The sequence below is a fragment of the Oncorhynchus clarkii genome, chromosome 6 (genome assembly GCF_045791955.1).
Source record: "Oncorhynchus clarkii lewisi isolate Uvic-CL-2024 chromosome 6, UVic_Ocla_1.0, whole genome shotgun sequence".
Classification (NCBI taxonomy): domain Eukaryota; kingdom Metazoa; phylum Chordata; class Actinopteri; order Salmoniformes; family Salmonidae; genus Oncorhynchus; species Oncorhynchus clarkii.
The window spans coordinates 79483795-79510652 of NC_092152.1; the positions used below are offsets into that span (position 1 = coordinate 79483795).

The 26858-nt window shown below is 44.8% G+C and overlaps 1 protein-coding gene across 1 annotated transcript in view; it reads left to right on the forward strand.

Moving 5' to 3' along the window:
- Positions 1-26858, forward strand: part of LOC139412450 (ADAMTS-like protein 3) — a 203237-nt gene that overhangs the window by 90030 nt on the left and 86349 nt on the right. The window contains exons 6-8 of the mRNA XM_071159238.1: positions 19097-19171; positions 25088-25245; positions 26434-26545. Coding sequence (XP_071015339.1) covers positions 19097-19171; positions 25088-25245; positions 26434-26545 — 345 coding nt within the window. The remainder of the gene's footprint in view (positions 1-19096; positions 19172-25087; positions 25246-26433; positions 26546-26858) is intronic.

The following is a 26858-nucleotide window of genomic DNA, read 5'->3' on the forward strand; positions in this document are numbered from 1 at the left end:
CACTCATTCTGTGGCCTCCAACTGCTCTTAAATACAAGTAAAACCAAATGCATGCTCATCAACCGATCACTGTCTGCACCTGCCCGCCCGTCCAGCATCACTACTCTGGACGACTCTGACTTAGAATATGTGGACAACTACAAATACATGGGTGTCTGGTTAGACTGTAAACTCTCCTTCCAGGCTCACATTAAGCATCTCCAATCCAAAATTACATCTAGAATCAGCTTCCTATTTCACAACAAAGCATCCTTCACTCATGCTGCCAAACATACCCTCGTAAAACTGACTATCCTACCAATCCTCGACTTCGGCAATGTCCTTTACAAAATAGCCTCCAACACTCTACTCAGCAAATTGGATGCAGTCTATCACAGTGCCATCCGTTTTGTCACCAAAGCCCCATATACTACCCACCACTGCGACCTGTATGCGCTCGTTGGCTGGCCCTCGCTTCATATTCATCGCCAAACCCACTGGCTCCAGGTCATCTGTAAGTCTTTACTAGGTAATGCCCCGCCTTACCTCAGCTCACTTGTCAACATAGCAGCACCCACCCATAGCACGCGCTCCAGCAGGTATATCTCACTGGTCACCCCCAAAGCCAATTCCTCCTTTGGCCACCTTTACTTCCAGTTCTCTGCTGCCAATGACTGGATCAAACTGCAAAAATCACTGAAGCTGGAGACTCGTATCTCCCTCACTAACTTTAAGCACCAGCTGTCAGAGCAGCTCACAGATCACTACATACAGTGCCTTGCGAAAGTATTCGGCCCCCTTGAACTTTGCGACCTTTTGCCACATTTCAGGCTTCAAACATAAAGATATAAAACTTTATTTTTTTGTGAAGAATCAACAACAAGTGGGACACAATCATGAAGTGGAACGACATTTATTGGATATTTCAAACTTTTTTAACAAATCAAAAACTGAAAAATTGGGCGTGCAAAATTATTCAGCCCCTTTACTTTCAGTGCAGCAAACTCTCTCCAGAAGTTCAGTGAGGATCTCTGAATGATCCAATGTTGACCTAAATGACTAATGATGATAAATACAATCCACCTGTGTGTAATCAAGTCTCCGTATAAATGCACCTGCACTGTGATAGTCTCAGAGGTCCGTTAAAAGCGCAGAGAGCATCATGAAGAACAAGGAACACACCAGGCAGGTCCGAGATACTGTTGTGAAGAAGTTTAAAGCCGGATTTGGATACAAAAAGATTTCCCAAGCTTTAAACATCCCAAGGAGCACTGTGCAAGCGATAATATTGAAATGGAAGGAGTATCAGACCACTGCAAATCTACCAAGACCTGGCCGTCCCTCTAAACTTTCAGCTCATACAAGGAGAAGACTGATCAGAGATGCAGCCAAGAGGCCCATGATCACTCTGGATGAACTGCAGAGATCTACAGCTGAGGTGGGAGACTCTGTCCATAGGACAACAATCAGTTGTATATTGCACAAATCTGGCCTTTATGGAAGAGTGGCAAGAAGAAAGCCATTTCTTAAAGATATCCATAAAAAGTGTTGTTTAAAGTTTGCCACAAGCCACCTGGGAGACACACCAAACATGTGGAAGAAGGTGCTCTGGTCAGATGAAACCAAAATTGAACTTTTTGGCAACAATGCAAAATGTTATGTTTGGCGTAAAAGCAACACAGCTCATCACCCTGAACACACCATCTCCACTGTCAAACATGGTGGTGGCAGCATCATGGTTTGGGCCTGCTTTTCTTCAGCAGGGACAGGGAAGATGGTTCAAATTGATGGGAAGATGGATGGAGCCAAATACAGGACCATTCTGGAAGAAAACCTGATGGAGTCTGCAAAAGACCTGAGACTGGGACGGAGATTTGTCTTCCAACAAGACAATGATCCAAAACATAAAGCAAGATCTACAATGGAATGGTTCAAAAATAAACATATCCAGGTGTTAGAATGGCCAAGTCAAAGTCCAGACCTGAATCCAATCGAGAATCTGTGGAAAGAACTGAAAACTGCTGTTCACAAATGCTCTCCATCCAACCTCACTGAGCTCGAGCTGTTTTGCAAGGAGGAATGGGAAAAAATTTCAGTCTCTCGATGTGCAAAACTGATAGAGACATACCCCAAGCGACTTACAGCTGTAATCGCAGCAAAAGGTGGCGCTACAAAGTATTAACTTAAGGGGGCTAAATAATTTTGCACGCCCAATTTTTCAGTTTTTTATTTGTTAAAAAAGTTTGAAATATCCAATAAATGTTGTTCCACTTCATGATTGTGTCCCACTTGTTGTTGATTCTTCACAAAAAAATACAGTTTTATATCTTTATGTTTGAAGCCTGAAATGTGGCAAAAGGTCGCAAAGTTCAAGGGGGCCGAATACTTTCGCAAGGCACTGTATGTACATAGCCCATCTGTAAATAGCCCATCTGTAAATAGCCCATCTGTAAATAGCCCATCTTTAAATAGCCCATCCAATTACCTCATCCCCATACTGTTATTGATTTATTTTGCTCCTTTGCAGCCCAGTATCTCTACTTGCACATTCATTTTCTGCACATCTATCACTCCAGTGTTTAATTGCTATATTGTAATTACTTCGCCACCATGGCCTATTTATTGCCTTACCTCCCTTATCCTACCTCATTTGCACTCACTGTATATAGAATTTTGCTATTGCATTACTATGTTTGTTTATTCCATGTGTAACTCTGTGTTGTTGTTTTTGTCGCACTGCTTTGCTTTATCTTGGCCAGGTCACAGTTGTAAATGAGAACTTGTTCTCAACTAGCCTACCTGGTTAAATAAAGGTGAAATAAAAATACAAAAATAAGTTGGGTGTGTACTGTACATTTAGTTGAATTAGCAGCGATAGTGCAGCCGAAACGCGTCAGTTTTTAAACTGTGTTCCCATTGAACATGCCATAGAAATAAAGGCATTTTAATGAATTATATGAAGAGTGCCCTGATCCTCCTTTCTTTTTGGTTCTAACAGTGACATTGGGATTATTCAGCATATTTAGGAGGGAAAACACTGCATTCTATTGAACTTCGGCATAGTATTTACAGTTTACCTCTAAATAAAATGTCTATCAATTTTAGATACCCAAGATATGGTATCAGGGTTAGTAGTTTTCTATCTATTTTAATATGGATGTCCAAGACATGTTATCAGGGTTAGTAGTTTTCTATCTATTTTAATATGGATGTCCAAGACATATTATCAGGGTTAGTAGTTTTCTATCTATTTTAATATGGATGTCCAAGACATGTTATCAGGGTTAGTAGTTTTCCTGACAATGTGACCTGACCAAAAAAGAGTAGATCATTACTAGGTCCTGGCTGACCCCATTAGACCATTACTAGGTCCTGGCTGACCCCATTAGACCATTACTAGGCCATGGCTGACCCCATTAGACCATTACTAAGCCATGGCTGACCCCATTAGACCATTACTAGGCCATGGCTGACCCCATTAGACCATTACTAGGCCATGGCTGACCCCATTAGACCATTACTAGGCCCTGGCTGACCCCATTAAACCATTACTAGGTCCTGGCTGACCCCATTATATCATTACTAGGTCCTGGCTGACCCCATTAGACCATTACTAGGTCCTGGCTGACCCCATTAGATCATTACTAGGTCCTGGCTGACCCCATTAGACCATTACTAGGTCCTGGCTGACCCCATTAGACCATTACTAGGCCATGGCTGACCCCATTAGACCATTACTAAGCCATGGCTGACCCCATTAGATCATTACTCGGTCCTGGCTGACCCCATTAGACCATTACTAGGTCCTGGCTGACCCCATTCGACCATTACTAGGTCCTGGCTGACCCCATTAGACCATTACTAGGTCCTGGCTGACCCCATTAGACCATTACTAGGTCCTGGCTGACCCCATTAGACCATTACTAGGTCCTGGCTGACCCCATTAGACCATTACTAGGTCCTGGCTGACCCCATTAGACCATTACTAGGTCCTGGCTGACCCCATTAGACCATTACTAGGTCCTGGCTGACCCCATTAGACCATTACTAGGTCCTGGGTGACCCCATTTGACCATTACTAGGTCCTGGCTGACCCCATTAAACCATTACTAGGTCATGGCTGACCCCATTAGACAATTACTAGGTCCTGGCTGACCCCATTAGACCATTACTAGGTCCTGGCTGACCCCATTAGACCATTACTAGGCCATGGCTGACCCCATTAGACCATTACTAGGTCCTGGCTGACCCCATTAGACCATTACTAGGTCCTGGCTGACCCCATTAGACCATTACTAGGTCCTGGCTGAACCCATTAGACCATTACTAGGTCCTAACCCTAGTTGTGTTTGATCGTGTCAAACCCCAGCCATAACTGTCCATATATAATATTATTATTACCATGAGCCACAGTATCAGTATGTCTGTCTAGAAACCTTCTGTCCTCTACTAGCTACTACCAGCACAAGGCTGTCTTTGTAGCTGCCCACTAATATGGCCGAAGCTGAGCCTTATGCAGTGGAAAGAGACATTTATATTGTTGTTGGACAGCGCCAGTCGTCAGCATTCGCTCTGCCTGGGTCTGCCAGTCGCACTTAAGTCACTTCTTCTCTTCCAAGAATTCCCCCTCGCTCGGAACAAAGAGCTCAAACAGTTGGAGTCCGAGTTCCCGACAAAGAAGTACTGGGACTTTTGTTTCGACGGGCAGAGTTAGACGTTTTCACAGCATCGTGCTTGTTCCTTTTAAGAGGCTGTTTGACCAAATCTCAGGGTAACTCAATCCAAGCGCGTTATGTTCTCTCTAATAAAGAGCGTCTCGCCAATAATTCACGGTGGGTCACAGTGACATGTAGGCTACCTCCAGGTCCCATTGAGAAGCTGGCAGAGGAGAGCAGAGCACTCTGACAGTCATCAGATTGTTGGGGAGGCTCTACTGTTTCTCCCTTTCTTCCCCTTTATACTCTCTCTCTCTTTATACTCTCTTTATACTCTCTCTCTCTTTATACTCTCTCTCTCTTTATACTCTCTCTCTCTCTATACTCTACTCTTTATACTCTCTCTCTCTTTACACTCTCTCTCTCTATACACTCTTTCTTTATACTCTCTCTCTTTATAGTCTCTCTCTTTATACTCTCTTTCTCTTTATACTCTCTCTCTCTTTATATTCTCTCTCTCTTTATACTCTCTCTCTCTTTATACTCTCTCTTTATACTCTCTTTCTCTCTTTATACTCTCTCTCTCTTTATACTCTCTCTCTCTCTTTATACTCTCTCTCTCTTTATACTCTCTCTCTCTTTATACTCTCTCTCTCTTTATACTCTCTCTTTATACTCTCTCTCTCTCTTTATACTCTCTCTCTCTTTATACTCTCTCTCTCTCTTTATACTCTCTCTCTCTTTATACTCTCTCTCTCTCTTTATACTCTCTCTCTCTTTATACTCTCTACTCTTTATACTCTCTCTCTTTATACTCTCTTTTTATACTCTCTCTCTCTTTATACTCTCTCTCTCTTTATACTCTCTCTCTCTCTTTATACTCTCTCTCTCTTTATACTCTCTACTCTTTATACTCTCTCTCTTTATACTCTCTCTTTTTATACTCTCTCTCTCTTTATACTCTCTCTCTCTTTATACTCTCTCTATCTTTATACTCGACTCAACTCTTTATACTCTCCCTCTCTCTCTCTTTATACTCTCTCTCTCTCTTTATACTCTCTCTCTCTCTTTATACTCTCTACTCTTTATACTCTCTCTCTCTTTATACTCTCTCTCTCTCTTTATACTCTCTACTCTTTATACTCTCTCTCTCTCTTTATACTCTCTCTCTCTCTTTATACTCTCTACTCTTTATACTCTCTCTCTCTTTATACTCTCTCTCTCTCTTTATACTCTCTCTCTCTCTTTATACTCTCTCTCTTTATACTCTCTACTCTTTATACTCTCTCTCTTTATACTCTCTCTTTTTATACTCTCTCTCTCTTTATACTCTATCTTTATACTCAACTCAACTCTTTATACTCTCCCTCTCTCTCTCTTTATACTCTCTCTTTTTATACTCTCTCTCTTTATACTCTCTGTTTATACTCTCTCTCTCTTTATACTCTCCCTCTCTTTATACTCTCTGCTCTTTATACTCTCTCTCTCTTTATACTCTCTCTTTTTATACTCTCTCTCTTTATACTCTCTGTTATACTCTCTCTCTCTTTATACTCTCCCTCTCTTTATATTCTCTGCTCTTTATACTCTCTCTCTCTTTATACTCTCTCTCTTTATACTCTCTCTCTCTTTATATTCTCTCTCTTTACACTCTACTCTTTATACTCTCTGCTCTTTATACTCTCTCTCTCTTTATACTCTCTCTCTTTATACTCTCTCTCTCTTTATATTCTCTCTCTTTACACTCTACTCTTTATACTCTCTCTCTCTGTATACTCTCTCTTTCTTTATACTCTCTCTTTCTTTATACTCTCTCTCTCTCTTTATACTCTCTCTCTCTTTATATTCTCTCTCTTTACACTCTACTCTTTATACTCTCTCTCTCTGTATACTCTCTCTTTCTTTATACTCTCTCTTTCTTTATACTCTCTCTCTTTCTTTATACTCTCTCTCTTTATACTCTCTTTCTCTTTATACTCTCTCTCTCTTAATCCTTTCTCTCTTTATACTCTCTCTCTCTCTTTATACTCTCTCTTAATCCTTTCTCTCTTTATACTCTCTCTCTCTTTATACTCTCTTTCTCTTTATACTCTCTTTGTCTTTATACTCTCTCTCTCTATACTCTCTCTCTCTTAATCCTTTCTCTCTTTATACTCTCTCTCTCTTTATACTCTCTCTCTTAATCCTTTCTCTCTTTATACTCTCTCTCTCTTTATACTCTCTTTCTCTTTATACTCTCTCTCTTTATACTCTCTTTCTCTTTATACTCTCTTTGTCTTTATACTCTCTCTCTTTATACTCTCTCTCTCTATACTCTACTCTTTATACTCTCTCTCTCTTTATACTCTCTCTCTCTATACACTCTTTCTTTATACTCTCTCTCTTTATAGTCTCTCTCTTTATACTCTCTCTCTCTTTATACTCTCTCTCTCTTTATATTCTCTCTCTCTTTATACTCTCTCTCTCTTTATACTCTCTTTCTTTATACTCTCTCTCTCTCTTTATACTCTCTCTCTCTTTATAGTCTCTCTCTCTCTTTATACTCTCTTTCTTTATACTCTCTCTCTCTCTTTATACTCTCTCTCTCTTTATATTCTCTCTCTTTATACTCTCTCTCTCTACCCCCTCCATCTCTCTCCCCATCAGCTTCCTCTTCCTCTCTAGTAGTTTGGGCGCTACAGGCCCTTATTTTGCTGGATGATGATCCATGGCACCCGGGGCTAAGGACTCTTGGCCTGTTTGTGTAGGTGTGTGTGAAGGTGTATATGTGTGTGGGAATGCGTGCGTATGTACGTGTGAACTTGCTTGCAAGAGTGTGTGTGTTTTTGCGAGCTGTGTGTGTGTGTGTGTGTGTGTGTGTGTGTGTGTGTGTGTGTGTGTGTGTGTGTGTGTGTGTGTCTGGGCTCTGGACTCGGGATAGAGTCATTCTCTCTCCTCTTTATTAATCTACTGTTAAAGCCCTTAATGAGGAACTGGCAGTGCTGCTTCATTCCTCACAGCTCACTCTGCACACTCACTGCTTCAGCATTCCCAACCAAAGGAAAATGTCGAAATATTCAGAGAGCGTTTCCACTCTGATTCGGACATTGATTTTGTTTCCTTTGAGATTTTGGTGTATCTCTACTGACCACTGGAGAACTAAACACTATGTGTCTGAGTGGAATGTAATATTCCCCAGTGAGACACACACACACACACACACACACACACACACACACATGACATGGCACGTTAGTTTATTGTGATCCTTTATTTCTGATTGTGAATAGTGTGTATCAGTCGTTGTGTCTGGAATATGCTTTAAGCCAAAGCACCAGTGTCAGAAGAACTCCAATGTATCGGCGAGTCGATGAAAGATCAGTCTAAACCAAGCTCATAACAGAGTACATCCATGTTTCACTGTTCACTCATTTGTCATTTCAGACAATTGTACAAACTCAGAAAAAGTGGAATGGACTTTTCATTACCATAATAAAATCGGAGACTTACCGATTCTCTTTCCATATATAATTACTTTGGTGAGAGTCCAGCGGTGCTTAATTGTTAAAAGGAGTGTCCCAGTACTATGTCCCAAATGGCACCCTATTCCCTATATAGTGCACTACTTTAGACCAGGGCCCATAGAGCCTTGATAAATATCAGTGCACTATGTAGGGAATAGGGTACCATTTGGGAAGTAGTTCTAGTGCTGCCAGAGGGAAAAATAGATTTCTCAAACAGCGTAAAATAGCATTAGCACTCCACTTGTCTATAAACCTCTCGCCTCGTTAGAACAGAAGACTCGCCCCTCTCAGCCACAGGCTTGGAGAAAAACTATGAACAAGGCAAGTGTCTGAAATGGCAGCACTTTAGCAGGGGAACACATTTGGCACGGGTTCAACTGAAATGAAAGAGGTCTATCGTACGCTTATCAGGCTGGATATTGAGGTGTGTGACAGACAGACAGACAGACAGGCGCACGCACACACACACACACACTTTATTTATTTAACTAGGCAAGTCAGTTAAGAAGAAATTCTTATTTACAATGATGACCTAGGAACAGTGGGTTAACTGCAGATTTCTACCTGTGTGTGTGTGTGTGTGTGTGTGTGTGTGTGTGTGTGTGTGTGTGTGTGTGTGTGTGTGTGTGTGTGTGTGTGTGTGTGTGTGTGTGTGTGTGTGTGTGTGTGTGTGTGTGCATATTTTTAGCTGTACATGACATTAAACGCTGTGACATTTTAGGAGACATGTGGATGTGTTCACTACTACTTCACTGCAGCACACTAAATCATTCGTAAAGTATTCAGACCCATTCCGTTTTCCACATTTTGTTATGTTACAGCCTAAAACGGATTAAATAAAAATGTACGCACATCAATCTATGCACATTACCCCATAATAACAAAGTGAAAACAGATTTTTAGACCAAAGAGGATGACGAGGAGGCGCAGTGATGAATCTGACAATGAGGTCTGACAGTCTACCTCTCTCTCTCTCTCTCTTTCTCTCTCTCCTTTTCTCTCTCTCTCTTTCTCTTGCTCTCTCTCTCTCTTTCTCTCTCTCTCTCTCTCTCTCTCTTTCTCTCGTTCTTTCTCTCTCACTCTCTCTTTCTCTTTCTCTCTCTCTTCATCTCCCTCTCCTTCTTTCTCCCTCTCCCTCTCTGCCCTGTTCCCCAGTCATGTGACTTCCAGATGGTGAAGATGACCCAGAGTGATGTAACCCTCCCCCTTCATCACCATCCTCCCTCCCCCTCCCCATTACCCTCAGGCACTGCACCCAATTCCCCTCTCCCCCTCCCCCTAAAAAACAGAGAACTTATTTACATAAGTTTTCAGACCCTTTGCTATCAGCTCAGGTGCATCCTGTTTTCATTGATCATCCTTGAGATGTTTCTACAACTTGATTGGAGTCCACCTGTGGTCAATTCAATTGATTGGACATGATTTGGAAAGGCACACACCTGTCTATATAAGGTCCCACAGTGGACAGTGCATGTCAGAGCAAAAAACAAGATTGAACTCTTTGGCCTGAATGCCAAGTGTCACATCTGGATTAAACCTGATACCATCCCCACAGTTTTTCAGCAGCAGAAACTGGGAGACTAGTCAGGATTGAGGGCAAGATGAACAGAGCATACAGACAGATCCTTGATGAAAACCTGCTCCAGAGCGCTCAGGACCTCAGACTGGGATGAAGGTTCACCTTCCAACAGGACAATGACCTTAAGAACATAGCCAAGACAACGCAGGAGTGGCTTCGGGACAAGTCTCTGAATGTCCTTGAGTCGCCCAGCCAGAGCCTGGATTTGAACTCAATCAAACATCTCTGGAGGGACATCCAACCTGACAGAGCTTGACAGGATCTACAGAGAAGAATGGGAAGAAACTCCCCAAATACAGGTGTGCCAAGCTTGTAGCGTCATACCCAAGAAGACTGGCAGTTGTATTTGCTACCAAAGGGGCTTCAACAAAGTACTGAGTAAAGGGTCTGAATAATGATGTAAATGTGATATTTGTGATATATTTGTTATAAATTAGCAAAAATTTCTAAAAACCTGTTTTTGCTTTGTCATTATGATGTATTGTGTGTAGATTGATGAGGTTTAAAACAAAACATTTTAGAATAAGGCTGTAACGTAACAAAATACGTTAAGGGGTCTGTATACTTTCCGAATGCACTGTATATACTGCTGTATTTAATGACTGGTTCACAGCATGGTTTATATGTGTGCACCACACAAACACACACACTGTGTTGTATGTATCAAGAGTCTCATAGTAGGAGTGCAGATTCAGGATCAGTTTTGCCTTTTAGATCAGATTGAATAATATTACATGGCGAGGAGGGACCTGATCTTAGATCATCACTCCAAGTATTAAAATTTTTTTTTGCTTTTTGGTCTTCATTTAAGGTTGGTTTAGGCATTAGAGTTAGCGGTGTGGTTATGGTTATGGTTAAAATCGTATTTTATGACTTTGTGGTTTAGTGACCACTCTACAGAGCTGCCTCCGGTCATCCCAATAAATGCCAATCTGCGTCGAGTACGGGGGGGGGGGGTTGAGTACAGGGAGAAAGAGTGGGGAGAACCGGGGGGGTTGAGTACAGGGAGAAAGAGTGGGGAGAACCGGGGAGGACGGGGGGGTTGAGTACAGGGAGAAAGAGTGGGGAGAACAGGGGATGACGGGGGGGTTGAGTACAGGGAGAAAGAGTGGGGAGGACGGGGGGGTTGAGTACAGGGAGAAAGAGTGGGGAGAACAGGGGAGGACGGGGGGGTTGAGTACAGGGAGAAAGAGTGGGGAGAACAGGGGAGGACGGGGGGGTTGAGTACAGGGAGAAAGAGTGGGGAGAACAGGGGAGGACGGGGGGGTTGAGTACAGGGAGAAAGAGTGGGGAGAACCGTGGAGGACGGGGGGGTTGAGTACAGGGAGAAAGAGTGGGGAAGACGGGGGGGTTGAGTACAGGGAGAAAGAGTGGGGAGAACTGTGGAGGACGGGGGGGTTGAGTACAGGGAGAAAGAGTGGGGAGAACAGGGGAGGACGGGGGGGTTGAGTACAGGGAGAAAGAGTGGGGAGAACAGGGGAGGACGGGGGGGTTGAGTACAGGGAGAAAGAGTGGGGAGAACAGGGGAGGACGGGGGGTTGAGTACAGGGAGAAAGAGTGGGGAGAACCGGGGAGGACGAGGGGGTTGAGTACAGGGAGAAAGAGTGGGGAGAACCGGGGAGGACGAGGGGGTTGAGTACAGGGAGAAAGAGTGGGGAGAACAGGGGAGGACGGGGGGGTTGAGTACAGGGAGAAAGAGTGGGGAGAACCGTGGAGGACGGGGGGGTTGAGTACAGGGAGAAAGAGTGGGGAAGACGGGGGGGTTGAGTACAGGGAGAAAGAGTGGGGAGAACCGGGGAGAAAAGGTTCACACACACATTCTGTGCTACTTGTACTTTACCTGTGAGAGGTTTACAGTATAGAGACACTGGATGGGGCTTGGAGGGGGGTTGTTAACGTGACTGTCACAAGGTGTTTCTACAGTAGATACCAGATGTTATCACCTGGTTGGAGGGGGAGGGGGGGGTGTTAACGTGACTGTCACAAGGTGTTTCTACAGTAGATATCAGATGTTATCACCTGGTTGGAGGGGGAGGGGGTTGTTAACGTGACTGTCACAAGGTGTTTCTACAGTAGATATCAGATGTTATCACCTGGTTGGAGGGGGTTGTTAACGTGACTGTCACAAGGTGTTTCTACAGTAGATTCCAGATGTTATCACCTGGTTGGAGGGGGAGGGGGTTGTTAACGTGACTGTCACAAGGTGTTTCTACAGTAGATATCAGATGTTATCACCTGGTTGGAGGGGGTTGTTAACGTGACTGTCACAAGGTGTTTCTACAGTAGATATCAGATGTTATCACCTGGTTGGAGGGGGAGGGGGGTGTTAACGTGACTGTCACAAGGTGTTTCTACAGTAGACATCAGATGTTATCACCTGGTTGGAGGGGGTTGTTAACGTGACTGTCACAAGGTGTTTCTACAGTAGATTCCAGATGTTATCACCTGGTTGGAGGGGGAGGGGGTTGTTAACGTGACTGTCACAAGGTGTTTCTACAGTAGACATCAGATGTTATCACCTGGTTGGAGGGGGTTGTTAACGTGACTGTCACAAGGTGTTTCTACAGTAGATATCAGATGTTATCACCTGGTTTATCTCTCCACTGGAAAACTAAACCTAAAAGTCTGAGTAGAAAGTGATATGCCCCAGTGACACACACACACACAAACACGTGTAAACACAAATATACACACACACACACACACACACACACACACACACACACACACACACACACACACACACACACACACACACACACACACACGGGAACACAAATACACACACACACGTGAACACAAATACACATATACACACATATATACACACACAAACCCTTCTTGCCTAATCTCATATTTGACTGCTGTAGGAGGTCATACTATATTGGACACATTTTCTACTGTACTATATTCTACTGTACTATATTCTACTGTACTATATTCTACTGTACTATATTCTACTGTACTATATTCTACTGTACTATATTCTACTGTACTATATTCTACTGTACACTGTTGTTGTTGTTCTGTTTTCACATGAACACATTTAGAATTGGCACATTACAGACTGCAGAGGGAGAAATACAGGTTATCATTTTTCCTCTCTGGTTAGTAAACTCCAATTCCATGTTGCTCCTTGGAAGAACATTCCTTGTCACAGTCTTGCCCTACGTCCCAAATGGCACCCCATTCCTGTATAGTACACTACATTTGACCAGAGCCCCTAGGCTGTCACTTGGGACTCTGACCATGCTTTTACCGTCCAACGGTCACTCCAGGTTTTTCAACACTGCTACTTCTCGAGATAGATTATTTCATTCCACTTTGAAACAAAATAGTTTCGACACAGTTCTATTTGACCTCATAAAATATGTTGTCATATATATGTTTTTACATGGACTGAATGCTTAATCGGTTGCTGGAAGTGTTTCAACACACTTTCCTTTGGCCTCACCAACCCCCTTCGTTGATAAGACACGGAAGGTCAGTATGATCTGCCAACTGAAGTTGTCATGTTGTCTTGTCTCTGTCCTTTCCCTTCACCCTGTCTCCCTCTGCTGGTCGTGTTAGGTTACCTTTTCTCCCCCGCTTTCCCCCAGCTGTCCCTTGTCTCCTCTAACTACCCATTCACCCCGTTCCCCACCTGTTCCCTTTTTTCCCTCTGATTAGGTCCCTATATCTCTCTCTGTTTCTGCTCCTGTCCTTGTCGGATTCTTGTTTGTTTGTGTTATTCATGCCTGAACCAGACTATCGTCATGTTTGCTGCAACCTTGTCCTGTCCTGTCGGAATCTGCCGGTCCATCTGAGCCTACCTATGCTTTGTCATTAAAGAAGCTCTGTTTACGTTAATTCGCTTTTGGGTCCTCATTCACGCACCGTAACAGAAGAATCCGACCAAGAATGGACCCAGCGACTTCGGATCCTCTCCACTCAGCCGTCGGGATCCAGGGAGCGATGCTAGGCAGACACGAGCAGGAATTGTCTGCTGCTCGACATGCCGTTGAGACCCTGGCCACCCAAGTCTCCAACCTCACAGAACAGGTTCACCATCTCCGCCTCGATCCACCGGCCACTTCCAGGGCTTTCGAATCTCCGGAGCCCAGAATCAATAACCCGCCGTGTTACTCTGGGGAGCCCACTGAATGCCGCTCGTTCCTCACCCAGTGTGATATTGTGTTTTCTCTCCAGCCCTACACTTTCTCCAGGAGCACTGCTCGTGTCGCCTACGTCATATCTCTCCTTATTGGACGGGCTCGTGAGTGGGGCACGGCAATCTGGGGGGCAAGGGCTGAGTGTACTAACCAGTATCAGGACTTTAAGGAGGAGATGATACGGGTTTTTGATCGATCTGTTTTTGGGGAGGAGGCTTCCAGGGCCCTGTCTTCCCTATGTCAAGGCAATCGATCCATAACTGACTACTCTATTGAGTTTCGCACTCTTGCTGCCTCCAGTGGCTGGAACGAGCCGGCCTTGCTCGCTCGTCTTCTGGAGGGTCTCCGCGCAGAGGTAAAGGATGAGATTCTCTCCCGGGAGGTTCCTTCCAGCGTGGATTCCTTGATTGAACTCGCTATTCGCATTGAGCGACGGGTTGATCTTCGTCACCGAGCTCGTGGAAAGGAGCTCGCGCTCTCCGATGCCCCCCTCTCCGCATCACTACCATCTTCCTCTGCCGGCTCGGGAGCTGAGCCTATGCAGCTGGGAGGTATCCGCATCTCGACTAAGGAGAGGGAACGGAGAATCACCAACCGCCTCTGTCTCTATTGCGGTTCTGCTGGTCATTTTGTCACTTCATGTCCAGTAAAAGCCAGAGCTCATCAGTAAGCGGAGGGCTACTGGTGAGCGCTACTACTCCTGTCTCTCCTTCAAGATCCTGCACTACCTTGTCGGTCCATCTACGCTGGACCGGTTCGTCAGCTTCCTGCAGTGCCTTAATAGACTCTGGGGCGGAGGGCTGTTTTATGGACGAGACCTGGGCTCGGGAACATGACATTCCTCTCAGACAGTTAAAGGAGCCCACGGCCTTGTTCGCCCTGGATGGTAGTCCTCTCCCCAGGATTCAGCGTGAGACGCTACCTTTAACCCTCACTGTTTCTGGTAATCATAGTGAAACCATTTCTTTTTTGATTTTTCGTTCACCTTTTACACCTGTTGTTTTGGGCCATCCCTGGCTAGTTTGTCATAATCCTTCCATTAATTGGTCTAGTAATTCTATCCTCTCCTGGAACGTCTCTTGTCATGTGAAATGTTTAATGTCTGCTATCCCTCCTGTTTCCTCTGTCTCTTCTTCACAGGAGGAGCCTGGTGATTTGACAGGGGTGCCGGAGGAATATCACGATCTGCGCACGGTGTTCAGTCGGTCCAGGGCCACCTCTCTTCCTCCACACCGGTCGTATGATTGTAGTATTGATCTCCTTCCGGGAACCACCCCCCCCCGGGGTAGACTATACTCTCTGTCGGCTCCCGAACGTAAGGCTCTCGAAGATTATTTGTCTGTAGCTCTTGACGCCGGTACCATAGTCCCCTCCTCCTCTCCCGCCGGAGCGGGGTTTTTTTTTGTCAAGAAGAAGGACGGGTCTCTGCGCCCCTGCATAGATTATCGAGGGCTGAATGACATAACAGTGAAGAATCGTTATCCGCTTCCTCTTATGTCTTCAGCCTTCGAGATCCTGCAGGGAGCCAGGTTTTTCACTAAGTTGGACCTTCGTAACGCTTACCATCTCGTGCGCATCAGGGAGGGGGACGAGTGGAAGACGGCGTTTAACACTCCGTTAGGGCACTTTGAATACCGGGTTCTTCCTTTCGGCCTCGCTAACGCTCCAGCTGTCTTTCAGGCATTAGTCAATGATGTCCTGAGAGACATGCTGAACATCTTTGTTTTCGTTTACCTTGACGATATCCTGATTTTTTCACCGTCACTCCAGATTCATGTTCAGCACGTTCGACGTGTCCTCCAGCGCCTTTTAGAGAATTGTCTTTTTGTGAAGGCTGAGAAGTGCACTTTTCATGCCTCCTCCGTCACATTTCTCGGTTCAGTTATTTCCGCTGAAGGCATTAAGATGGATCCCGCTAAGGTCCAAGCTGTCATTGATTGGCCCGTCCCTAAGTCACGCGTCGAGCTGCAGCGCTTTCTCGGCTTCGCGAACTTCTATCGTCGTTTCATCCGTAATTTCGGTCAGGTGGCAGCTCCTCTCACAGCCCTTACTTCTGTCAAGACGTGCTTTAAGTGGTCCGTTTCCGCCCAGGGAGCTTTTGATCTCCTCAAGAATCGTTTTACATCCGCTCCTATCCTTGTTACACCTGACGTCTCTAGACAGTTCGTTGTCGAGGTTGACGCGTCAGAGGTGGGAGTGGGAGCCATCCTTTCTCAGCGCTCCCTCTCTGACGACAAGGTCCACCCATGCGCGTATTTTTCTCATCGCCTGTCGCCGTCGGAACGTAACTATGATGTGGGTAACCGCGAACTGCTCGCCATCCGGTTAGCCCTAGGCGAATGGCGACAGTGGTTGGAGGGGGCGACCGTTCCTTTTGTCGTTTGGACTGACCATAGGAACCTTGAGTACATCCGTTCTGCCAAACGACTTAATGCGCGTCAGGCGCGTTGGGCGCTGTTTTTCGCTCGTTTCGAGTTCGTGATTTCTTATCGTCCGGGCTCTAAGAACACCAAGCCTGATGCTTTGTCTCGTCTCTTCAGTTCTTCAGTAGCCTCCACTGACCCCGAGGGGATTCTCCCTGAGGGGCGTGTTGTCGGGTTGACTGTCTGGGGAATTGAGAGGCAGGTAAAGCAAGCACTCACTCAAACTCCGTCGCCGCGCGCTTGTCCTAGGAACCTTCTTTTCGTTCCCGTTCCTACTCGTCTGGCCGTTCTTCAGTGGGCTCACTCTGCCAAGTTAGCCGGCCACCCTGGCGTTCGGGGTACGCTTGCTTCCATTCGCCAGCGTTTCTGGTGGCCCACCCGGGAGCATGACACGCGTCGTTTCGTGGCTGCTTGTTCGGTCTGCGCGCAGACTAAGTCCGGTAACTCTCCTCCTGCCGGCCGTCTCAGGCCGCTTCCTATTCCCTCTCGACCGTGGTCTCACATCGCCTTAGATTTTGTCACCGGACTGCCTTCGTCAGCGGGGAAGACTGTTATTCTTACGGTTGTCGATAGGTTCTCTAAGGCGGCTCATTTCATTCCCCTTGCTAAGCTTCCTTCTGCTAAAGAGACGGCACAAATCATCATCGAGAATGTTTTCAGAATTCATGGCCTTCCGTCAGACGTCGTTTCGGACAGAGGCCCGCAATTCACGTCTCAATTTTGGAGGGAGTTTTGCCGTTTGATTGGGGCTTCCGTCAGTCTCTCTTCCGGCTTTCACCCCCAGTCTAACGGTCAAGCAGAACGGGCCAATCAGACTATTGGTCGCATCTTACGCAGTCTTTCTTTTCGCAACCCTGCGTCTTGGTCAGAACAGCTCCCCTGGGCAGAATACGCCCACAACTCGCTTCCTTCGTCTGCGACCGGGCTATCTCCTTTTCAGAGTAGCCTCGGGTACCAGCCTCCGTTGTTCTCATCTCAGTTCGCCGAGTCCAGCGTCCCCTCCGCTCAGGCTTTTGTCCAACGTTGCGAGCGCACCTGGAAGAGGGTCAGGTCTGCACTTTGCCGTTATAGGGCGCAGACTGTGAGAGCTGCTAATAAGCGTAGAACTAAGAGCCCTAGGTATTGTCGCGGTCAGAGAGTTTGGCTCTCCACTCAGAACCTTCCCCTTAAGACGGCTTCTCGCAAGTTGACCCCGCGGTTCATTGGTCCATTCCGTATCTCTCAGGTCATTAATCCTGTCGCAGTGCGACTTCTTCTTCCGCGATATCTTCGTCGCGTCCACCCGGTCTTCCATGTCTCCTGTGTTAAGCCCGTTCTTCGCGCCCCCGCTCGTCTTCCCCCCCCCCCCCCCCCCATCCTTGTCGAGGGCGCACCTATCTACAGGGTCCGTAAGATCTTGGACATGCGTCCTCGGGGCCGTGGTCATCAGTACCTAGTTGACTGGGAGGGGTACGGTCCTGAGGAGAGGAGTTGGGTTCCCTCTCGGGACGTGCTGGACCGTGCGCTGATTGATGATTTCCTCCGTTGCCGCCAGGTTTCCTCCTCGAGTGCGCCAGGAGGCGCTCGGTGAGTGGGGGGGTACTGTCATGTTGTCTTGTCTCTGTCCTTTCCCTTCACCCTGTCTCCCTCTGCTGGTCGTGTTAGGTTACCTTTTCTCCCCCGCTTTCCCCCAGCTGTCCCTTGTCTCCTCTAACTACCCATTCACCCCGTTCCCCACCTGTTCCCTTTTTTCCCTCTGATTAGGTCCCTATATCTCTCTCTGTTTCTGCTCCTGTCCTTGTCGGATTCTTGTTTGTTTGTGTTATTCATGCCTGAACCAGACTATCGTCATGTTTGCTGCAACCTTGTCCTGTCCTGTCGGAATCTGCCGGTCCATCTGAGCCTACCTATGCTTTGTCATTAAAGAAGCTCTGTTTACGTTAATTCGCTTTTGGGTCCTCATTCACGCACCGTAACAGAAGTAGAACTCCTACACACTGGCTGTGTCCCAATAGGGCGCCTTATTCCCTACATGACAGAGCCCTATGGGGTCCCTGTCAAAGGCTGTGCACTATATAGGGAATAGGGTACCATTTAGGACCGGCCCAACTTTATTTACTGATGTTCATGTTCATGGTGAGATCTGAAGCCAAAAGGAGTTCATTGTACAAATCAACTGAAACAGGGAGGAAACAGTCACGCCAGCTCCATAATAAGAACAGGAAAAGATTGCTTCATTTGTTTACCCTAAAAGGGAAAAAAAACCTGCAGACTGCTCTTTCTCCTATCACTTACAAGCTTTTTAATTGTCTCCCTTTATTAAAGCTGACGTTTCAGCCTCTTGGCTTTCAGCAAAAGCTCTGACGAAGAGGAAGACACGTCAGCTTTAATAAAATAAGTGATAAGAGGAAGAGCTAAGTGTCTTTGCTTTAAAGTTGTCCCATTATTCCCACACCTGCAACAAGAACTCAGGCGTGAGAGTGCTATCTACCCAACAGCTTCGTGGACTATTGTTACACTCAGAAATGTGTCGTGTTGAGAGACCATCTATTAATTACGTCTGTATCTGCCATATCTATTTCCAGATGAACTAAGCGTGTAGTTTAGGAGATTTGGTGTATTGTAATCTAAGAGTGTCTTGTGTATTCTGAGGACATTTTATGTGATGACATTTTTTGTATTGTGGAGACATTTCTGTGTATTGTGCTGACATTGTAAGTATACTGTGGCAATTGTATGTATTCAGGAATTTGTTGAGATTTGGGTTATTGTGGAGACATTTTGGCATTTGTTGAGTAGTCTAAATAAAATCTACTTTGTCCTACAGCTGTGAAGACAGTGCTGGAAGTCCCCTTGGGAAGCAGGAGTTTGAGAGTCAGCTCCAAGGGACCTGATGTCATAGGTGAGTACTTCACTGTTCAAGGGGCTGTCCAACCTGCACACACACACACACACACACACACACACAAACAACCACACACACTTTCTCTTGGTCTCGCTTTCTCTCTAAACATCTGGGCTAACAAATGTTCTACTGGCAGCTGATCAGTGCTAGTGATTTATAGAGGAAGTCATCACATTATGTCTAACTCTGCCCAGCACTGTGAGAATCACATACCACACTGACAACGAGCCACTCTGATATGTGTACACACACACACACACACACACACACACACACACACACACACACACACACGTCATGCTTTGCCAATCAAGAATGTTCAGAGATTCCAGAGTGTTCCAATGAGGTTCTAAAAAGCAGTGATGAGAGAGACAGAGTTCTCTCCTCTCCTCTCTGTTGGCTTGTGTTGGGAGCTCATGCATTTCAGATTTATGGGATGTATTTCCTATGTGTGAGTGTGTGTGTGCGTGTGCATGTGAGAGCGCTTCGTGCATGTGTGCGATACTGCTTCAAGTGTATGTCTGAGCACTGTGTGGTGTGTGTGTGTGTGTGTGTGTGTGTGTGTGTGTGTGTGTGTGTGTGTGTGTGTGTGTGTGTGTGTGTGTGTGTGTGTGTGTGTGTGTCTCTGATTCCACAGGAGACATGACTAACTCCAGTTGCCTCGTTGGTGGCCAACATCATAATACACCCCTACAACTCCACATTTAAGTGGATGTGTGTTTTGTCAGATGTTACAAAACAAGGGTTTGGAGTGACCTTCGAATTACTTTAACAGATCGTTTATCAACTATCAGGAGACTAGCGAGGCCGACATGGAGAAGGAAAAGAACAGTGACGTGAAAAAGGAGAGTAAAGGAGAGCAGAGTAAAACCCAGTAAAGGAGAGCAGAGTAAAACCCAGTAAAGGAGAGCAGAGTAAAACCCAGTAAAGGAGAGCAGAGTAAAACCCAGTAAAGGAGAGCAGAATAAAACCCAGTAAAGGAGAGCAGAATAAAACCCAGTAAAGGAGAGCAGAGTAAAACCCAGTAAAGGAGAGCAGAGTAAAACCCAGTAAAGGAGAGCAGAGTAAAACCCAGTAAAGGAGAGCAGAGTAAAACCCAGGAAAGGAGAGCAGAGTAAAACCCAGTAAAGGAGAGCAGAGTAAAACCCAGTAAAGGAGAGCAGAGTAAAACCCAGTAAAGGAGAGCAGAGTAAAACCCAGTAAAGGAGAGCAGAATAAAACCCAGTAAAGGAGAGCAGAATAAAACCCAGTAAAGGAGAGCAGAGTAAAACCCAGTAAAGGAGAGCAGAGTAAAACCCAGTAAAGGAGAGCAGAATAAAACCCAGTAAAGGAGAGCAGAGTAAAACCCAGGAAAGGAGAGCAGAGTAAAACCCAGTAAAGGAGAGCAGAGTAAAACCCAGTAAAGGAGAGCAGAGTAAAACCCAGTAAAGGAGAGCAGAATAAAACCTGGTAAAGGAGAGCAGAATAAAACCCGGTAAAAGAGAGCAGAATAAAACCCAGTAAAGGAGAGCAGAATAAAACCCAGTAAAGGAGAACAGAATAAAACCCAGTAAAGGAGAGCAGAATAAAACCTGGTAAAGGAGAGCAGAGTAAAACCCAGTAAAGGAGAGCAGAGTAAAACCCAGTAAAGGAGAGCAGAATAAAACCCAGTTAAGGAGAGCAGAGTAAAACCCAGGAAAGGAGAGCAGAGTAAAACCCAGTAAAGGAGAGCAGAGTAAAACCCAGTAAAGGAGAGCAGAATAAAACCCGGTAAAGGAGAGCAGAGTAAAACCCGGTAAAGGAGAGCAGAATAAAACCCGGTAAAGGAGAGCAGAATAAAACCCAGTAAAGGAGAGCAGAATAAAACCCGGTAAAGGAGAGCAGAGTAAAACCCAGTAAAGGAGAGCAGAGTAAAACCCAGGAAAGGAGAGCAGAGTAAAACCCAGTAAAGGAGAGCATAGTAAAACCCAGTAAAGGAGAGCAGAGTAAAACCCAGTAAAGGAGAGCAGAGTAAAACCCAGTAAAGGAGAGCAGAATAAAACCCAGTAAAGGAGAGCAGAATAAAACCCAGTAAAGGAGAGCAGAGTAAAACCCAGTAAAGGAGAGCAGAGTAAAACCCAGTAAAGGAGAGCAGAATAAAACCCAGTAAAGGAGAGCAGAGTAAAACCCAGTAAAGGAGAGCAGAGTAAAACCCAGTAAAGGAGAGCAGAATAAAACCCAGTAAATGAGAGCAGAGTAAAACCCAGGAAAGGAGAGCAGAATAAAACACAGTAAAGGAGAGCAGAGTAAAACCCAGTAAAGGAGAGCAGAATAAAACCCAGTAAAGGAGAGCAGAATAAAACCCAGTAAAGGAGAGCAGAGTAAAACCCAGTAAAGGAGAGCAGAATAAAACCCAGTAAAGGAGAGCAGAATAAAACCCAGTAAAGGAGAGCAGAATAAAACCCAGTAAAGGAGAGCAGAATAAAACCTGGTAAAGGAGAGCAGAGTAAAACCCAGTAAAGGAGAGCAGAGTAAAACCCAGGAAAGGAGAGCAGAGTAAAACCCAGTAAAGGAGAGCAGAGTAAAACCCAGTAAAGGAGAGCAGAGTAAAACCCAGTAAAGGAGAGCAGAGTAAAACCTAGTAAAGGAGAGCAGAATAAAACCCAGTAAAGGAGAGCAGAATAAAACCCAGTAAAGGAGAGCAGAATAAAACCCAGTAAAGGAGAGCAGAGTAAAACCCAGTAAAGGAGAGCAGAGTAAAACCCAGTAAAGGAGAGCAGAATAAAACCCAGTAAAGGAGAGCAGAATAAAACCCAGTAAAGGAGAGCAGAATAAAACCCGGTAAAGGAGAGCAGAGTAAAACCCAGTAAAGGAGAGCAGAGTAAAACCCAGGAAAGGAGAGCAGAGTAAAACCCAGTAAAGGAGAGCAGAGTAAAACCCAGTAAAGGAGAGCAGAGTAAAACCCAGTAAAGGAGAGCAGAGTAAAACCCAGTAAAGGAGAGCAGAATAAAACCCAGTAAAGGAGAGCAGAATAAAACCCAGTAAAGGAGAGCAGAATAAAACCCAGTAAAGGAGAGCAGAGTAAAACCCAGTAAAGGAGAGCAGAGTAAAACCCAGTAAAGGAGAGCAGAATAAAACCCAGTAAAGGAGAGCAGAGTAAAACCCAGTAAAGGAGAGCAAAGTAAAACCCAGTAAAGGAGAGCAGAATAAAACCCAGTAAAGGAGAGCAGAGTAAAACCCAGTAAAGGAGAGCAGAATAAAACCTGGTAAAGGAGAGCAGAGTAAAACCCAGTAAAGGAGAGCAGAATAAAACCCAGTAAAGGAGAGCAGAATAAAACCCAGTAAAGGAGAGCAGAATAAAACCTGGTAAAGGAGAGCAGAATAAAACCTGGTAAAGGAGAGCAGAGTAAAACCCGGTAAAGGAGAGCAGAGTAAAACCCAGTAAAGGAGAGCAGAGTAAAACCCAGTAAAGGAGAGCAGAGTAAAACCCAGTAAAGGAGAGCAGAATAAAACCCAGTAAAGGAGAGCAGAGTAAAACCCAGTAAAGGAGAGCAGAGTAAAACCCAGTAAAGGAGAGCAGAATAAAACCCAGTAAAGGAGAGCAGAATAAAACCCAGTAAAGGAGAGCAGAATAAAACCCAGTAAAGGAGAGCAGAATAAAACCCGGTAAAGGAGAGCAGAATAAAACCCAGTAAAGGAGAGCAGAATAAAACCCAGTAAAGGAGAGCAGAATAAAACCCGGTAAAGGAGAGCAGAATAAACCTGGTAAAGGAGAGCAGAGTAAAACCCGGTAAAGGAGAGCAGAGTAAAACCCAGTAAAGGAGAGCAGAATAAAACCCAGTAAAGGAGAGCAGAGTAAAACCCAGGAAAGGAGAGCAGAGTAAAACCCAGTAAAGGAGAGCAGAGTAAAACCCAGTAAAGGAGAGCAGAATAAAACCTGGTAAAGGAGAGCAGAGTAAAACCCGGTAAAGGAGAGCAGAATAAAACCCGGTAAAGGAGAGCAGAATAAAACCCAGTAAAGGAGAGCAGAATAAAACCTGGTAAAGGAGAGCAGAGTAAAACCCGGTAAAGGAGAGCAGAGTAAAACCCAGTAAAGGAGAGCAGAATAAAACCCAGTAAAGGAGAGCAGAGTAAAACCCAGTAAAGTAGAGCAGAATAAAACCCAGTAAAGGAGAGCAGAATAAAACCCAGTAAAGGAGAGCAGAATAAAACCCAGTAAAGGAGAGCAGAATAAAACCCAGTAAAGGAGAGCAGAATAAAACCCAGTAAAGGAGAGCAGAATAAAACCCATTAAAGGAGAGCAGAATAAAACCCAGTAAAGGAGAGCAGAATAAAACCCAGTAAAGGAGAGCAGAATAAAACCTGGTAAAGGAGAGCAGAATAAAACCCAGTAAAGGAGAGCAGAATAAAACCCAGTAAAGGAGAGCAGAATAAAACCCAGTAAAGGAGAGCAGAATAAAACCTGGTAAAGGAGAGCAGAGTAAAACCCAGTAAAGGAGAGCAGAGTAAAACCCAGTAAAGGAGAGCAGAGTAAAACCCAGTAAAGGAGAGCAGAATAAAACCCAGTAAAGGAGAGCAGAATAAAACCCAGTAAAGGAGAGCAGAGTAAAACCCAGTAAAGGAGAGCAGAGTAAAACCCAGTAAAGGAGAGCAGAGTAAAACCCAGTAAAGGAGAGCAGAGTAAAACCCAGTAAAGGAGAGCAGAGTAAAACCCAGTAAAGGAGAGCAGAATAAAAGATGATTTGAGAAATGTAAAGCCTCTGGAACCCAGCTTCAAGTTCACAAACTCCACTGAAACTAAATACTGTTAGGAGCGGTTTGAGAGAAGTGGTATCATATTTTCACCTTGGGGCTTTTCTTAAAAGGCTATTTGGCTTATTTCTGTGATATGGCAAAGGGCTACGTTGTGGTTAATTATTTCAAGTGGTGAAATCCCAAATTCTCATTTGTGATGTGCTGTATAACTGATGTTGAAAATACATTAAACATGCCTGGGCCTTTGCAGAAACATTTGTTGAACGTGAATTGAGAGTTTGTTGAAATGTTAGTGATTCCATTCATCTCTAATGTAAAACATTGTTTTGGGAAGACGTTTGAATCTTCCCCCTCATAAAAGATTTTGTGAGAAACACATATGTTAGAGAAAGACAAATAAAGAGAGAGAGAGGGGGATGACAAGAAGAACGGCCGATGCTGTGCTGTGAGACAGCTGAATATGATTATGTCTCTATGAGAAATGACTCTTATCAAATTCACTGTTTATTTTCTCACACCCACTCAGTCGTTTGGCCAATAGACATTCAAAGAGTCACACATTTATGACTGTCATTGGAGATGATGAAGTCTCTGTTGTTAAATCTTTTTACTATTAAACTGTTAGCATCGTGACCTTTATCTTAGCCTTGGTGTATTGGGTCCATATTCATAAAGCGTCTTAGAGTAGGAGGGCTGATCTAGGATCAGGTCCCCGTTGCCCAGCACTCCTACTCCGATACACTTTATGAATATGGGCACTGGTCCATTCATGTATAGGTGGGAATCATGAGAGTGAGCGCATACACACACACACACACACACACACACACACACACACACACACACACACACACACACACACACAGCAAACAGTGTTAACTCGCCGAGCTGAAGGTTAGACGTTACTTCAGCAGCTTAACTACCGTCTGCTGTGTTCAGCTTTCAGACAAGGTTAAAACCACTCTCTGTGATCTACATCAAGACCGTTATCAACTGTTCTTGGTGTGCGGAGTACTGCTGATGGACTTTATACATCCAGATTTACCTCATTATGTCTTTGTGTGTCTCTTTCTCTCTCTCCCTCGATCTCTCCCCCTTTCTCATTCTCTCTTCCCCCCCTTCTCTCTCTCTCTCTCTCTCTCTCTCTCTCTCTCTCTCTCTCTCTCTCTCTCTCTCTCTTTCTCTCTCTATCTCCTGCAGTAATCGAGACCCAGTCTCTGCAGGGTCATAGAGAGGAGCACAGTCTGGTCTCTCCCGGTTCCTACATCATCGGCAACACCTCCGTGGACTACCAGAAAGGGACAGACAGACAGACGCTCAGGACACAAGGACCTCTGGGAGCCGATTACATCATCAAGGTGACACGAGGAAGAGGAGCTGATGGAAACGTCTACCTACATCATTCATGAGGGGAATGCATACCTACATCATCCAAGAGTCATTTCTCAATTTATCTTATGATTCTGAAAGTCTTTTTTGTGTTCTTAGATGTTGTAATCTGAGTAACCATATCAATATTGTTTTTGTAAATGACCATTCTTTTACATCATGTCAGAATACTGAACAGATTGATGACAATTTTGTAGAGAAAGCCCTTGCCAATACATACACATTGCATGTTAGTGAAGTATGCTGATTACACCCACAAAGTCAGCTTGCGTCCCAAATCCCACCATATTCCCTTTGTAGTGCACTACCTTTGACATAGTGCACTTTTAAGTCGTGCACTTCAGGGGATTGGGTTCCATTTGGGACACTACCTAAGCTCTCTCCCATGTCATTGAGGTTATCAAAGCATTGCACAAACATGACACGACTCCCATTTCTGTGGCAATAAAACACTGCGTGCCATGGCTCTCCTAATCATCATCATCATCGTTAGCATTATCTTCATCATGATCATCATAGTCTGAAAATCAGGCCCTGTGTGTATTCCATAGCAGACACTAGTATGTAGGCCTAGGCTGCCTGCTAAATGGCGCCCTTTTCCCTTTCTAGTCCACAACTTTTAAAATGAGTGCACTATAAAGGTAAAAGGGTTCTGCTGTCTTTCACATGGAACCAATGACACAATGACATAATATAGGATTTGGACCGGCGCCTACAGCGCCAGCGACATAAATGAACTACACATTACCCACATCACAAATGTTTAGTTTAGAAAATAACTTCTACTTTCATCTGATGTCAGCAAATCCTTGTTTATTCAATGTGATTATTAATGTTGAAATAATTCATTTAAGTAAAGGGATACTAGAAGGGAGTGTGGTCCCAATGCTTGATAGCGAGACGTTCTTCTGATGAATGTTCTGCATGAAAATGAGGATTGGGCTGGTTCATGTTGGCACCCGAGTCTGTTCAGACATTGAGTCTTACGACTTTATACACTGAGTTCTAAGGCCAGTGACTGAGTTTGAGTCTTAAATCTCAATAATCTTTCTAAACATGTCTAGATCTCTAGACATCTTTAGATATGGATGTGTGAGTGCGTGCACGTGATTGTGTGAGTGTGCGTCTGTGTCTAACAGTGTGTGTGTTCTCGCCAGGTGAAATATGCTGCTCCGAAGGACACGATGGTCCAGTTCCTGTTCTATCAACCAATCAGGTACCAGTGGAGAGAGACTGACTTCTTCCCCTGCTCTGTCACCTGTGGAGGAGGTGAGACTGACCCCAGATCAGCTCTTAAACAGACTGTTGTTGCTAGCTAACAAGGCCGAGCCTTTTGGGGACCCTAAGCGATCAAAAACCTGTGTGGTGAAAACATTTTCATCATTTTAGCTGTCTTGGTGGTGGAGAGAAAAATGTGCAAATCATTTCAATTAAATGTAAAATGTTTTGCCATGGCGTTCAGGTAGTTATTGAAGTTTTAAAACACATTTCATGCAATTCTACTCATTACTACAACGTTTAGTTAGCTTGTTAAACTTATTTACTAAGCAATGTAAAACATTTTATCTGATATGGGTTAATT